We start from the raw sequence: 13,771 nt of genomic DNA on the forward strand, positions 1-13,771 counted from the left end.
CACTTGTGAAATGGACAAAAACACATGGTTTTAAACATAATACACCTGAAAAGTGTGTGGTGTGTTTGCAAAGTTGTGGACTATGACTTGATGACTTCACCCAAGCAGAGTTGAGTCACAGGTTTGTTGACTTGGGACTTGGTTGTTTAATACTTGGACAGAATCTGGAGCCCCAATAATTCAAAAGAGACTAGAAATAAGCATTATAAAATAGTTTATTCATCAGTAAATAGGTGTTACTGGAACTTGAAAGACTGAAACTGAAAACACTGTGGGGAGGAGATATGGGTTAGTGGTCGAGAACAAATCTGTTGAGGGTACACTGAATGAAAGCCACTAACCCCCTAAGATGCAGAAAGATTGTGCTGGCTCTGAAGAGCTGTATCAAGCCGGTGCCTACAGGCGCAGCCATATCGTTTCACAAATCCTGACAGTACTGGATAGAGCTATGGCTAGCTAGTCAGTTCGGGGGCATGCACATTGAAGCAACCACAATACAGGGCTTTCCAGAAGGACTAGACAAGAGGGGGATCCAGGATCCAGGCAAGAGAATTGGAAAAAGGAGACACACCTAAATGGGTAGAGGTTTCCAAATGAGGCAGGAAGCAGATCTAAGTTTCTGGCTTTGATCATACATGATAGGGAGGAAAATCCAGAAAGGGGAAGTGGAAAACAGATTTTGGCTATTTTGTTGAGAGGCAGGGCAGGAGGTTGATGTCCAGAAATCAGAAGCCAACAGGAGTATTCAACAGGGACATTTGAAAAAAGGAATGAGACAGGACGATATTAGGAGATAAAAACTATGAATGCTGGATGGTCTCCCCACACAAATGACTTTCAAGAATCTGGCAGTTACCCACTTTTAACACCAGATGCAGCAAATCCCAGTATTTGGAGCTGCCATACGTGTCACTGCTCAGACTTGGATTGACGTTGCAGCTGAGGAAGCAAGTAGTGAGATCATGGGACTGTACACAGCAACTTCTTAGGCAGGAAATTCATTACATGTTGTGTAAGAAAAGACTTATAACTTGACTTTGACTTAAAATACCTAAATGGATTTACTTGATACTCTCCATAAATAAATAAAAAAAGTAAGATAATTATCATTTATTTTCAGACATCATAGTAATAGTTCATAATGACTAGTTAAAGGTATAGAGGAGAATTTCCACAGATTTTTGAAGACCCACGCTCTCCCCCTTAAAAAAAAAATGCACATGCACAATCCTGTACCCGCTCCCGAAAGGGCACACCTATTAAATGCCTGCGAGAGCATGCAAGAGCCCATCTCTACTCGTGCACGCTCTGTTTAAAAGTTTGCATCGCTCATACAAGCTTGCTTTCCAAAAGATTTGTAATTTTTCCAGTGAAAAGGTGAAAAGGGAGATGAGCACGTAGGACAGCCTTACGTAAACATATCACACGAATCATTGACAATTAGGAGGACCACTTATTTTGATGATCTACCTGAAAAAGAACATCTTCACTAAACCTTTAATGGCATGATTTTTAAAGCATAGGACTTTCACTTGACTTGTGACTTGCTAATATTAAGGTGATTTAACTTGAGGGTTGAACATTTAACTAAGTTGTTTTTGGGGAAGTAATGACTTGGTCTCAGCTCCTAGAATCATCCACAGAGCAAGATGTTGCGAATACCATGTATACCAGTGTTTATGGGGTTTTCACTTTAATTTGATGACAGATTTTCAGTTTTTTGAATGCGAGTCAAAAAGTTCCATCCCAGTCTCATCCAATTTGATTGCATGGTCTGTGAGATCTTTCAAGATTGGGATGTTGCTAAATTATATGCTTAAAAAACTATTAATTATTGACTTTAGTTTATTGCGTTAGTTGCTTTGAATTGTATCAAGGTTCAACACAGTAAAATGTAAAAACATATGCCCAACTTTTGTTCCATTTGTTACATATTTGTCCTGTTTATGTGTATGTTCAATAGACGTTGTCATTTTAGTTCCTCCTCTTTAATTTTGATTCCTAGTTTATTGTTCTTTTTACATCTAGATTATTTGGTATTAGATTTTTCCTGGGGTTTCTGTATCTTAATAAGCTTCTGTGGTAATTAGTCCTCCTCCCTCAGCTACCCTCCTCTTTTCTCTACCTTGGCTGAAACTATCAACTAAATCTGATGAGCCCTTCTTGTTTAGTTGACATTTATTCAACCCTGCCTCAGTAAATATGCTCCATTACTGGGATTGTCCTCTGCCGGATCATCGTGTTACATTACCCATTACCATCCAGTTTCACTCCTCATTGTTACACTTATGACTCTGCTCATCTCCCTTGTATCTGTTTCACTGTGTTTTTTCTGTAAGTTCTCAGTTTTTTTTATTTTTTAAAGATCATTACATCCATCCTATGCTCCTGTCTTTGCCTGGATTCTACTCCACAATCAGGCAGCATAATATTATGTCTAACACACAAAACCTGAACAATAAATACATGTAGGTTTGTTGCAGCTCGACCAAAGGTTGGATTATAAATAATTTTGTGAGATAGTATAAATGTTTGTACCCTGCATATGCAGTGTGTTTGACTGAGGTATAATTTACTGTTCATAAGGGTTTAAATACTAAGGCATTGGGTTTAGAAGCTTTCGCAGACACAAACCCACAGCCGCGCTCTCCCTGGAGGCTTGGCAGAGTTTACGCTGTAAATCAAGGCTCACAGACTCATAAGAGGTGTAAATGAATAGCAGAGCAGACCAATGTTAATGTTAAATCCCAAAGGTAGCAAAGAGGCACACTGGTTACTGCAAGATTTGTTTTGATGATAAATAACTGCTGTTCTGTGATATGTATGGAATGCTCTTAAGCATATGCAGCCATGATCATGTATTTATTAATGTGAATTCTATGTATGTCTGCTGTGTAAATAAGCATGGTCTCACATCTGTCAAAACTTTCACAAACCATATGTATATATATATATATATATATATATATATATAACCAAAATATGTTTCTTTATATAACATAAACAAAATACTTTCATTTAATTGGACGAAAGTGACTGACTGTGTTTTCAATATTAGAAAATAAAATTCTAAACAGCATAACATGCCTTTTCTAATTACCCACCTTTACTCTGATGAGGCAGCATCATGCTGTGGGGATGCCCTTTATCAGCGGGGAAAAGGAAGCTGGTCAAAGTTTGGGAAATTTGGATGGAGCTATTAATCCTGGGAGGAAAACTGAGGCTAGGAAAACTGAAGGTTCACCTTCACAGCTCTAAACAGGGGGTCAGACCTACAACATAATATTTTTATAATAGTTATGTCAAAATATAGACTTAAATTAAACCTGGAATCTGTGGCAGGACTCTATATGTTGTATTTTTTTCCCTATAAGCTGAGTAATTAAAAGATGTTGATGCAGAGGTGCTGAATAGTTCTTTTTTAGTTGTTTTGGAATTCATTGTAATTTGGTAAGATGTAATATAAGTTCAAGGAGCAAGGTACTGTAGATTTATTTCTGCAATTTATTTTTACAAAGCATTAAAAGAAGCTCAGCCTTGCTTTTCTTAACCTCCCTCCTTTTCAACTAGGAAATATTGAGTTTATTTATCTGTTCTGATGTTCTTATAAACTCCTGCTGGGTAGCTGCATGTAAAGCTGAGCCTTTTCCTCTCACCCAGACCAAACAGAAGTGTTGTTTTTATTTCTCAGCTCAGTTTCCGATAGCAGTGGAGCCATGCTAATAACACTCAGAAGGGGGTCATGGTGACCTCGCCTCAGCCTGTAGGTCATTCTAAGAAGTCTTGGTGTAGTACAGCCCTGCTACACTAGCAAAACCATAGCATAATTCTTCTGTTTTGGTCTAAAAGATGATATCTTTATAGATGTTTTCCCAGTGACTGGCAACCATTCTTCCCTTTGTTTCCTTTCCATGGTTTCTAAGTGGAAAGCTAAGGGGGCAAAGGCAAGGGCTGAAATGACGTGTGAGAGCACGCCTCAGAACAACGGCTGAAATAGGACTAAGGAATTTGACGGAACAGACACAGGAAAACAGATGAAAGGGGAAAAGCACAGTGCATTAATTCCCCTGTTGAGGCTTTGCTCTCTCACCACCATCATCAGCATTCAGTCTCCTCTCGACACTCGGTTCTCTAAATTGCCTCCCCACTCATCCACCTTTCTGCTGTGCTCTACACCTCGCCTCTCCAGCCCTCACTTTCCCACTCTGTCTGTCTCTCGTGGGATGTGAAGGGGGCTCTTAGCCTGCTCTTTATTTGCATGTGCTGTAGAGGATTAGAGGCTGAAGAGTCTCAGACAGGCTCAGTTAAGAGTCTGCAGTGCGCGCCTATATACCTAAACCATGTATCTGTTCCATTGAACCCCAATCTATGTCTATGGCACACTCCAAGTCTGAACCTCTGCTCATGCTCTGTGGCCCTAATTATCACCCATCATTATATGAGTAATTTTGAGCGCTGTAATCTCCTTACAGGCTCTAATTTATTGTGCTTATTGCAACATCTTCTGTCTCTTTTGTTGTATGTGTGTTCTCCATGTTCATTGCTTTACTTTGTCTTTGTCAGATCTCCCCCCTGAGGGGTCCTGTTGAAGGAGGTACACTTCTGACCGTACAGGGCAGGAACCTCGGACGAAGGCCGTCAGAACTGAAAGTCTCCATAGGAGACGTCCCCTGTGAACTGCTACCTGAGCGCTATACTGTCTCTGTAGAGTGAGTATTCAAACAAAAATTACAATTAGGAGTCACAAAGTCGCACTGCGCGTTTGGGGGTCAGAGTGTTTTCTGCTGATTCCTTGCACCTTGTACTTACTTAATTATCCATGCTGTCAAAAGTGTCAAAAAAGAGGGCTGAGAAAAGTCATAGCAAGATTTTTTATTTAAAGACCTGTTAAAATATGCAGCAACGTGGCAGCCGGGACTTGTGATGATAGGTGCCAATTACCTGTTGTCATAGTAACCTAAGATTCGTTGTAAAAAGTGAGTGATCAGGTGGACAGTGAGCAGAGATGGACAAATGCAAAAGAAAAGACAAATCAAATAGAGAATAGAAAGGTTTTTTCAGAGCTGTTGGGAGAAACTGAAGTGAGTGTCTTGGACCGCAGCATGTTGTGCCTTAACTCAGACAGCACAGTCAGAGCTGCCAACACTGACTGAAAACAGGAACCAAGCCCTCTGCTCTGGAATTCCTTATCAGCTGGGAACACATAAAAAAAGCTTCAAAAATATTTTTACACAACTCCTCCAATTTAGTGCTTACAGTGGTTACTAAGGGGGAACTGGGCTCTATGTTGTCTAGGTCTTTAGGGGGAAATATTGGTTTTGTGTTCTAAAATATTGAGGTCATATTGGTTGATATGGCTTCAAAGGCAACTACCTGATCATTGGAAATACTCCACAATTTTTTATTTACTGGCTTAAATTATAGAGTAGAATGTATAGAAGAATAATTGGAGATGCACTTGTCAGGCATTTTTTTTGTGATGTCTGAGATACTGATTTAGATTTTTTTTTTAATTAATGTTTCTTAAGGACTGCAACTCAAATTAGAGGCAAAGAAAAAAATGTTCTGGAGGTTCGTTGATGAAGGCAGTAATTTTTTGGTTGATGACTTTATGGGCTAAAAATTGGGGAGAAATCTTAATTTTGTATCATTTAGCGGCCAACCAAAAAAATAAAACATACATTTTGACCTGCTAATCATCTATCAGATGACGGAGGGGAAAATGGGTTAATTCAAATTTCAGGTGAATGATTGCATGATTGCATCTCTAGAAAAATACTTTTTTTCTCCTGCTACCTCAAGTTATTTTCAAGATTTTTTTGAAGTGACTAAATTTTTTTTAAACACGGACTAATATTAGTATGATTACACATGCCTTTGTTTGTAAATAGCCATATAGCTTTTTTTGATGATTAAAGTCACAGCTTTATTATAGTTTCTAAAGAATATGTAAATAATGCATACAACTACTTGGTATTGAAATTGAAAATGAATATCTGTGAATTTGCTGCACAACATGTCCTTTTGCTGATCTAATGCAGTAAAGATCTTTTATGATAGGTGCCTAAAATATGATGTTGGGAATGTTGCCATTCAGATTGTATTGTTCAGATTTTAGATTTTATATTCTTCTGAATCATTTAGGATTAAGGAGGTACTGATGCTGAGACTTAGGTGGATTCCTGAAATTCTTACAGCATTTCTCACAGCTGAGGCTTGTACAGTATGCTAATAACAAGGCATTAAAATCAATGCCATGTATATAATTACTACCTTAGCAGCTAAAGAAGTTTGAAGAGCTTAGTTTTTCCCTTGGTAATCTGTACCCTTTAATACATCATTGAGATTCTAACTTGATGTGCAATCTTACAATCACTATATAAACACTGTGTTTTTATATTTCCGAAATCCTTGTACTGGAAAATAACATGGCATGACTTTCTCCATCTGTCACTAGTTAAAAAACAGAGATCAGGACTGAGTGCAGTCAGCTGCTCTTTTATAGATCATTCAAAAGTGCCTTAATTGGGCCTAGAGGCTATCAGATCACGCTACCCTTATAATTTATGTGAATGTGTTCATGTGGCAACTGTGTATCTACAGCATAATAGTCACAAAGTAAGAACACAATAATTGTTATAAGGGTTCTATTACGAGCCTATAGAATACTACGGCTTCTCTACATTAAGGGTTTTGGCTTTACACAGTTAAAAACAGATTGTTACTTTGTTTCCAAATTAAGTCATGGCACAATAAGCTGATGCATAACCAAATGTATGTGCAGGCAGAACCAGGTGTTTTTTTTCTCTGAGTGCTGAGATGTCTCATGGTTTTACACTGGATCTTTAGTCTTTGAATGATTCACCAGCCTGTCCAGTCATGCTTTGGAGATCAGGTTTCGACAGTATTGCAACAAAATGTGCTTTGTTATCTCTTCATCATCATGGAAATTGTTGATTTCCCTTTGTACATTATCTTTTCCCATATACTGAAAACAGGCGCAGTCTCCTGAGATGCAATCATGCTTTTCAAACTCTATTACTGTTGAGTTTATAGGCTGCTAAGTTGTCCTAAGCATTTGGTCACCCCATTACAACTAAATAGAAAAAAGGCCATGCTTTCAGCTAGAGGCAGATACAGTTTGCCTGATTTTGCCCAAGGACTTATTGAAGTATTCAAATATTGTAGCATTAATGATGGCTTAAAGTGAATGTAAACCTCAAATTCTGTGAATATTATGAAAGGTTGTACAAAAAAAATCTGTTTTTAAAACATATTTATGCTGCTGTTGCCGAAAAAGCCATGGGAAGGACTCCTGACTTGATGTCCAGAAGAAAGGCATGACTCACACCACAAGCTAGTGTTAACAGAGTGTTGTATCATATGCTGTAGCATTTTAAAGGAAAACTGGGGGAAAGAAAAAGGTGTTGTAATAAAAGGAAAAGAAGGAGCAAGGATAACTGCAGCATCAAGGAGATTTTAAAGCACATTAGATACAAGACTTTGGGGAGATCCGCAAGTTACTGACTGCAGCAGGAGCTTCAACAGTTACTGGACAGCAACATTTAAAGGACATGGGCTACAACTTTTCCAATGCTTGTGTTAAACCTCTCCTGAACCTAAGAAACATCAGAAACATCTTAGTAAGTAGGAAAAAGGACTGGACTGACTGGTCCAAAGTCCTATTTTCAGATAAAACACATTTGGATCTTATTATAGAATTCAAGGTCTAAGATTCTGGCGGCAGAGTGGAGAGAAACCGAAATCAACCTACTTAAGGTTGTTTTCGGTCCCGTATTTTGGGGAATTATGGGAACTTTATGCTTTCCTCTCCTAACATACCAGGAAAGTTACCATGGTACTTTTATGCTGTATTCATAATCCCAATTATCTGAAGTTCTTGGTCCAACAATCGCCTACACTCCATTTATTTTAGCAGTAAATACACTTTAAGAAAAAGAAAATCTCTTACAAGACAGAAAAGTTGTCAGCAGTTATTTTCAGTTTTTGATACACTAGATTTTATTGATTGAAATAAAAAGAAAAAAAGCCTGCAAACAGCTTAGCCTACTATTAAACTTCTTTTTACATAGCATCTGCCTTTTTCTACTCTTCAAAAATAATCTTGACCCTGCATTCGTGGTTAGTTTTTATGTATTCACAATGCTAATTTCCACAAATATTATTATGCAGCACATCTCTCAATTTAAATGACTCTGCTCCTATCCCCTCGTGGCTCGGGGACCATCGCACTGTCACCATGGAGACAGCAGGACCCTGCTTTGACACTGGCGAAACAGAGCTCAGTAACTCCGCAATTACATCCAAAACTTCTATTCGGTATCTGTAATGTTCCTTGAATAGAAGTGTTTATCTGGTCGTGCTCCAGTGAAGCCAATCATTGTTTTAAAACCAGTTCCAGGGTGACCTGCGGGTCTCACCTGTCACTCCAAAAGCTTGACACATCCGCAACCCTTCCCTTTCCGAAGCTGGAAAAGAAAAAACAGTTCACTCCGGGGATGATGAAATCTCCTGTTGCCATTTCTCATTGGCTCCTGGCTGCTGTGACAGAGGAGCTCATCCTCACTGCTGGAAGATGCAATAACAAATCACAACATGTTAGTGCATCTGACACTGTCAGCACTTTTGACTTGCATACACATGCATGAGTAAATCTTCACGGCTCTATTGTTGTTGGTGCATCCCGTGGCTGATCAACTTGGACCTTATCTCTTCATCTACACTCACGTGTTTTTCAACATCAACTTTCAACATTTGGTCATTTAAACAGAAAAAATAGGAGTTTAAACCAGATATTAGAAATTCTTATTTCACTATCTGATATACATATATATGTATTTAACAAATAATTCAGTCTTATTATAGACAGTGAGACTTTTTATGTAGTCTTTTTGAATAGATATGATTTAGACTCATTAATAGCCCTCCTTGCATCCCTATAAACAGGAATATAAGATTATTAAAAATATATGGATCAAAATAGTGTCTGTCACTTGGCAGTTTTTAAAGACGTATGAGTCTTTTGCTTTAATTATCCTCATTCACGACACTTCAAGTTCAGAATGGCTCTCTTAGAGTCCCACACCCTTTGGCATACAAGCACAGCGCCTACGTCTGTGACCCCATTTACTGAGGCTGTTGAGACAGGTGCCTGATCGTGTGCTGGAAAAGGCCAAAGTTCACATCTGTGTGCTGAGAAGGAAAGTGTGCAGCTCTGGAAGAACTCTTCTCCTCTCACTCTGTGTTGACATGTTAATTAATGGCAATGTCAGCCTGGGCGCAGCTCATTTACTTGAAGTGCGTCTCTTGATATCTGTCGAAAATTTTTCACACCGCCCTTCTTATCAGTTTCATTCAAAAGCTAAGTGGCCCTCGCCCTGTCCATTTAGCAAGATTTAGACAACACAGTTGCATCTACACACACACACACACCCTGAGCTGATTGTTGATGGTCCTCATCAGACGCTCTGGGGAAATGATAGGAGACTCTTCAGTACTTGCCCAAATATTGCCCTTTGTCAACCATGATTCTTCTGTAGTGTGTGGGCATTGGAATGGGGACCAGGGGTCAGTCTTGCTCTGTTTATTCCTGATGGGACTCACTATATCCTTTTGACTGGAATAAGAAATACATCCACCACCTTTGGCTATGTTCACACTGCAGCCTGAAGTGAACCAAATCTGATTTTTTTGCCCATATGCAACCTGGATCTGATCTTTTCTTGGCAGTCTGAACAACACAGATCCGATTTTTTCCAATCCCACCCAGGCCACTTGGCTATGTGGTCCTGAATCTAATACGAATCAGATCTTTCCAATGCGACTTATGTCTGAATGGCCAGGTCGGATTCATCCGACCTGAACGTCATTAATACCAGACAAAGGTCACTATTATGCGTCTTGCTCCGCAGAAGCTTTTAGTTTTTATGGTAAGAAAAACCGCTAGATGCGCGCCGGCACTACCATTCATGTTTACTCCCGGAAAAAGAGAGCATGCTGGCCTGTAACGTAAATGCGTCTACTACTGCGCATGCGGGACACTCGCGTTCTATGACTGCAGTTCACACAGGAGATCATATACAAGTCGCATATATTTGGAAATATGAACGGCAATGTAAAAAAATCGGATTTAAAAAAAAAAAATCGGAATTGAGCATCAAGGCCTGCAGTATGAACGTAGCCATTTCGGTCTTTTGTTTTTTGTGTTGCAGTCTCTTAGAGAACCATCATAAAAAATACAACATGCCTTGTAACCATTTTTACTTTTTACAAATAAAAATCAGCAAAATTTATTTTTTATGCATTTAGGCACTCTGCATATAAACCCCTAAATGAATCTTAAAGCATTGTTCGGCCGTAGAAATTGTATAGTTGCAAACCTACCAAGGAATGTAAATAAACAGTCAGAGATGAGTGAGCATTAGTCCAAAAAAAAAAAAAAAAAGAGGTCCATGGAAACTCTGGAGGAGCTGCAGAGATGCATAGATGAGGTGACAGAATCCTAAGCTAACCAATACCAGTGAACTTATCTAATCTAACCATTATGTAGGGATGAGCAGAAAAATGCCATCACTGAAAAAAGGTCATAAAAATTCCTGTCTGTAGTTTGCTATTAGCTATCTAGGGGACACAGCAAACACATGGAAAAGTGGAACACTGCAGATCCAGTATAAGCACCACATCATGCTTACCACCACCGTGCTTCACCTGCATCATTCTGTAGGATTAATTTGCCTTACCAGAGAGGAAGCTGAGGAGATTCCAAGCTAATGGGGAGACGAATGAAGGCAAGGCAGTTATAATGAAACATTTGATAAATGCTGAAAAAAGCTTAGAAGCTTGGGTGGAAGTCCAGTTTCCAGCAGGAAAAACAACCATTAATACACATTTTGACCTACAATGGTTAATTAAGACATAATGGTCCAATCCGAGCCCAGACCTGAATCTAACTCTATCTAGAAAAATATATTTTAATTGTGCAAAGTTTGTAGACTATTTAGAAAACCATGTTTCATTTTAACATATACGGGTCTGTCAAATAAAATCTATTGAACTCTTTCAATTCAACTTATTAAAATCCCCCCAAAATTCAAGGTTTTCAACACTTGTGGGCTTATGCAAGATAATGTATGACTGTGGTTGTATTACAGTGGGAAACTGTTGGTCTTGTGCAATATTTGGGTTTTAGTTACAAGAAAAGCTACAGTAGCAGCCCCAAAACAAACAGAAACCTGTCTAGTTCATTTTATCCGTTCACTGTAGGGGTGGTAATTACATTTTCTCTGTCGAAAGTTTAAATCATAGGTTTCATGTGGCTTTTGTCTTAGGAGATGTTTGTTTTGTTTTTAGTAATATAAGCTAAAGCACTCAAATATCACACATTTTCTAATATTATATTAGGGCAATTGGCCTGTCGGTATAATGTTTAATAACATGATATACTGTTTTGATAACCCTCAGACCTTCTAAACACGCCCAATGTTAAGTCTCATACAGACTTCCTGGTCTCTTATGTCCCTCAGATTTGAACTTGGGAACTTGCATTTGATTACATTTGTCCCTTTTCATTCTTCTCCAAATTACAGCCTGTGAAATTACGTATTTCCCTCAAAGAGCGGCCTCGTGCCAGGTAATGGCAGGAGTTTAATTTGAGGGTAATGACATTCTTTACCTGATGCTCTTGTTATTAATGAGCAGCACTGTAGGCCTCAGCAGGGTCTACAGATACTGCAGGTTATTTTAGAGTATTTTCAACAGCCACTCAGGCAAAGGAGCAAAATTCACACTTTAAATGGGCTTCATTAAACGCTACAGTGGTTCAGTCTTAGATATAGCAAGCACGTACAACGTTTCAGTTTGAATTACATATTTAACAACCCTCTCATGCACAGATTTCCTTTTAGTTTTAGCCCCAATTTCTTGACCGTATCTCTGACTAACCTGAATGTACAGGCAGACAAGCTTGAAGCACAGCTCTTCCTCATATACATGGTGATTCACAAAAAGTATTCATAGCCTTTAAACCTTTTTCCCCGTTTTTTCACGTTAAAACCACAAACCACAATGTATTTCAGTTGAATTTTATCTGGCAGCTGTACACAAATGAGTGCATACTGTTATTGTGAAGAAGAAGGAAAAATATGAGCATATGCATTCAGCCACCTTTACCATCCTTAAATAAAATCTTTGAGGCTGAATATTTTTGATCATATGGAAGGGACCTTAAGGGCTGTGTTTACTCCCGCAGCAGTCTGTCACAGCTGGCTTGTCGCAGGTACATGTATGACACAGATATTTTTGACTTATGCTTTGATTTTGAAGCATGGCCTGCGCTATGTTATTCCACACCACAACACAAGAGGGACAATCACGAAGTAGCTAGGATTGGGGGCGAGGTGGGTGGCGTGTTTCTCTTCCGTGAATTGCTCGAATATGTGCTGTCCTCGTGCTGTGGAGAACGAGAGTCATACCAATGTGGGTACTTTCTTACGTCTTTGCAAACTCGCTCCTCTAGCTGCTCCATCTTCATGAGTCGTTTTCCACAATGGCAGTGATACAAACAAAACAAGCCGGTAAGGTACCAAACAGGAAATACACATAGTATAGAGCGGATGTCGAATTGCCAAATCAGAGGCCTATCTGATCTGATTGGTCAGTTAACGCATATCTGCGTTAACTGCGATAGATGACCTGGTTTCTGAGAATAAACCAGGCTTAATACACTTCCCCATTTATTAAGTCTTTAACATGTTTTCATAGACTAGAATAGAATAGAAATATATTTATATAGCCGTTTTGTAATCTTACTAACAGTTTAAGCTCTTTGCACTATAGCCACACTACCCCACATTCATAAACAAATACCCAAATCGTTAAGGAGCTATTGTTATGTGCCTTGTCTAGGGGCATAGCGAAATATGACAAGATGAAGCTGGAATCAAATAAACAATATGTAATATATTTCTATTACAGGACAGCTACTCTCCCTACTTAGTCCCGTTGGAAATGATGTTGTGTCAGCAGCAAAGTGATAGTTAAATGCAATAACAGAGATACATATAAATATGATAATAAAACAAACAGCAGCATAAGATAAATGCACATTTATGAAATAGAATTCTAAGAAATATTAAACTGAATAAGATAATTTAGTACAAACTGTGCCCTGCATGTTAGAAAGTAGCAAACTTTTACAAACTTTACAGTTGTTGCAGATTAATAATAGTTATATGTGTGGTTCTATATTCTTCCAAGATTTGCCTTGAATATATTTCCACAGTATCAACTCCAGGAATCATGGGCTGATATCCTGCCTCCTTTAGACGTCTCACTGCTCTTACTCCCCAGATCAAAGACCTGGTCATTAACGGGGCTCTTTAAGGCTTTATTGGAAGCCAATGAGGCGATTCAGCCATTTGTTCCAGCTGTGCTGGACAGGAAAGATCTAAAGGATTAAGGACACAGATCCTATAAAACTGGAATATGACAGCCCTTATTTAGTCGATTGCACTTTCCATCAACTCTAATCAAGCCCTTTGCTCAAACTGCAGGAAAGCAATGCCTCATCATGATGCAGCCACCACCATTAACGCTCTCCAACAAACCTCCCATGTCGTCATAGGACAATTATATGTGTACTGATATATGGATATGCATAGACTGGCTACTAACTATGATAATTAAGAGGAAAATTAGTTGCAGTAATTTGATTTAAGGATGTCATTGCAAAAGGGGAGGCAAACAAAATCCT

General features: G+C 38.8%; 1 protein-coding gene across 4 annotated transcripts in view; it reads left to right on the plus strand.

Annotated features, from left to right (window-relative positions):
- plxnd1 (plexin D1) overlaps positions 1-13,771 on the plus strand; it is a 105,897-nt gene that overhangs the window by 44,187 nt on the left and 47,939 nt on the right. For all 4 annotated transcript variants that reach the window (XM_015394741.1, XM_015394743.1, XM_015394740.1 and 1 more), the window contains exon 13: positions 4,564-4,709. In XM_015394741.1, coding sequence (XP_015250227.1) covers positions 4,564-4,709 — 146 coding nt within the window. The remainder of the gene's footprint in view (positions 1-4,563; positions 4,710-13,771) is intronic.

This window comes from Cyprinodon variegatus, unplaced genomic scaffold, assembly GCF_000732505.1.
Source record: "Cyprinodon variegatus isolate N-32 unplaced genomic scaffold, C_variegatus-1.0 Scaffold706, whole genome shotgun sequence".
Classification (NCBI taxonomy): Eukaryota; Metazoa; Chordata; class Actinopteri; order Cyprinodontiformes; family Cyprinodontidae; genus Cyprinodon; species Cyprinodon variegatus.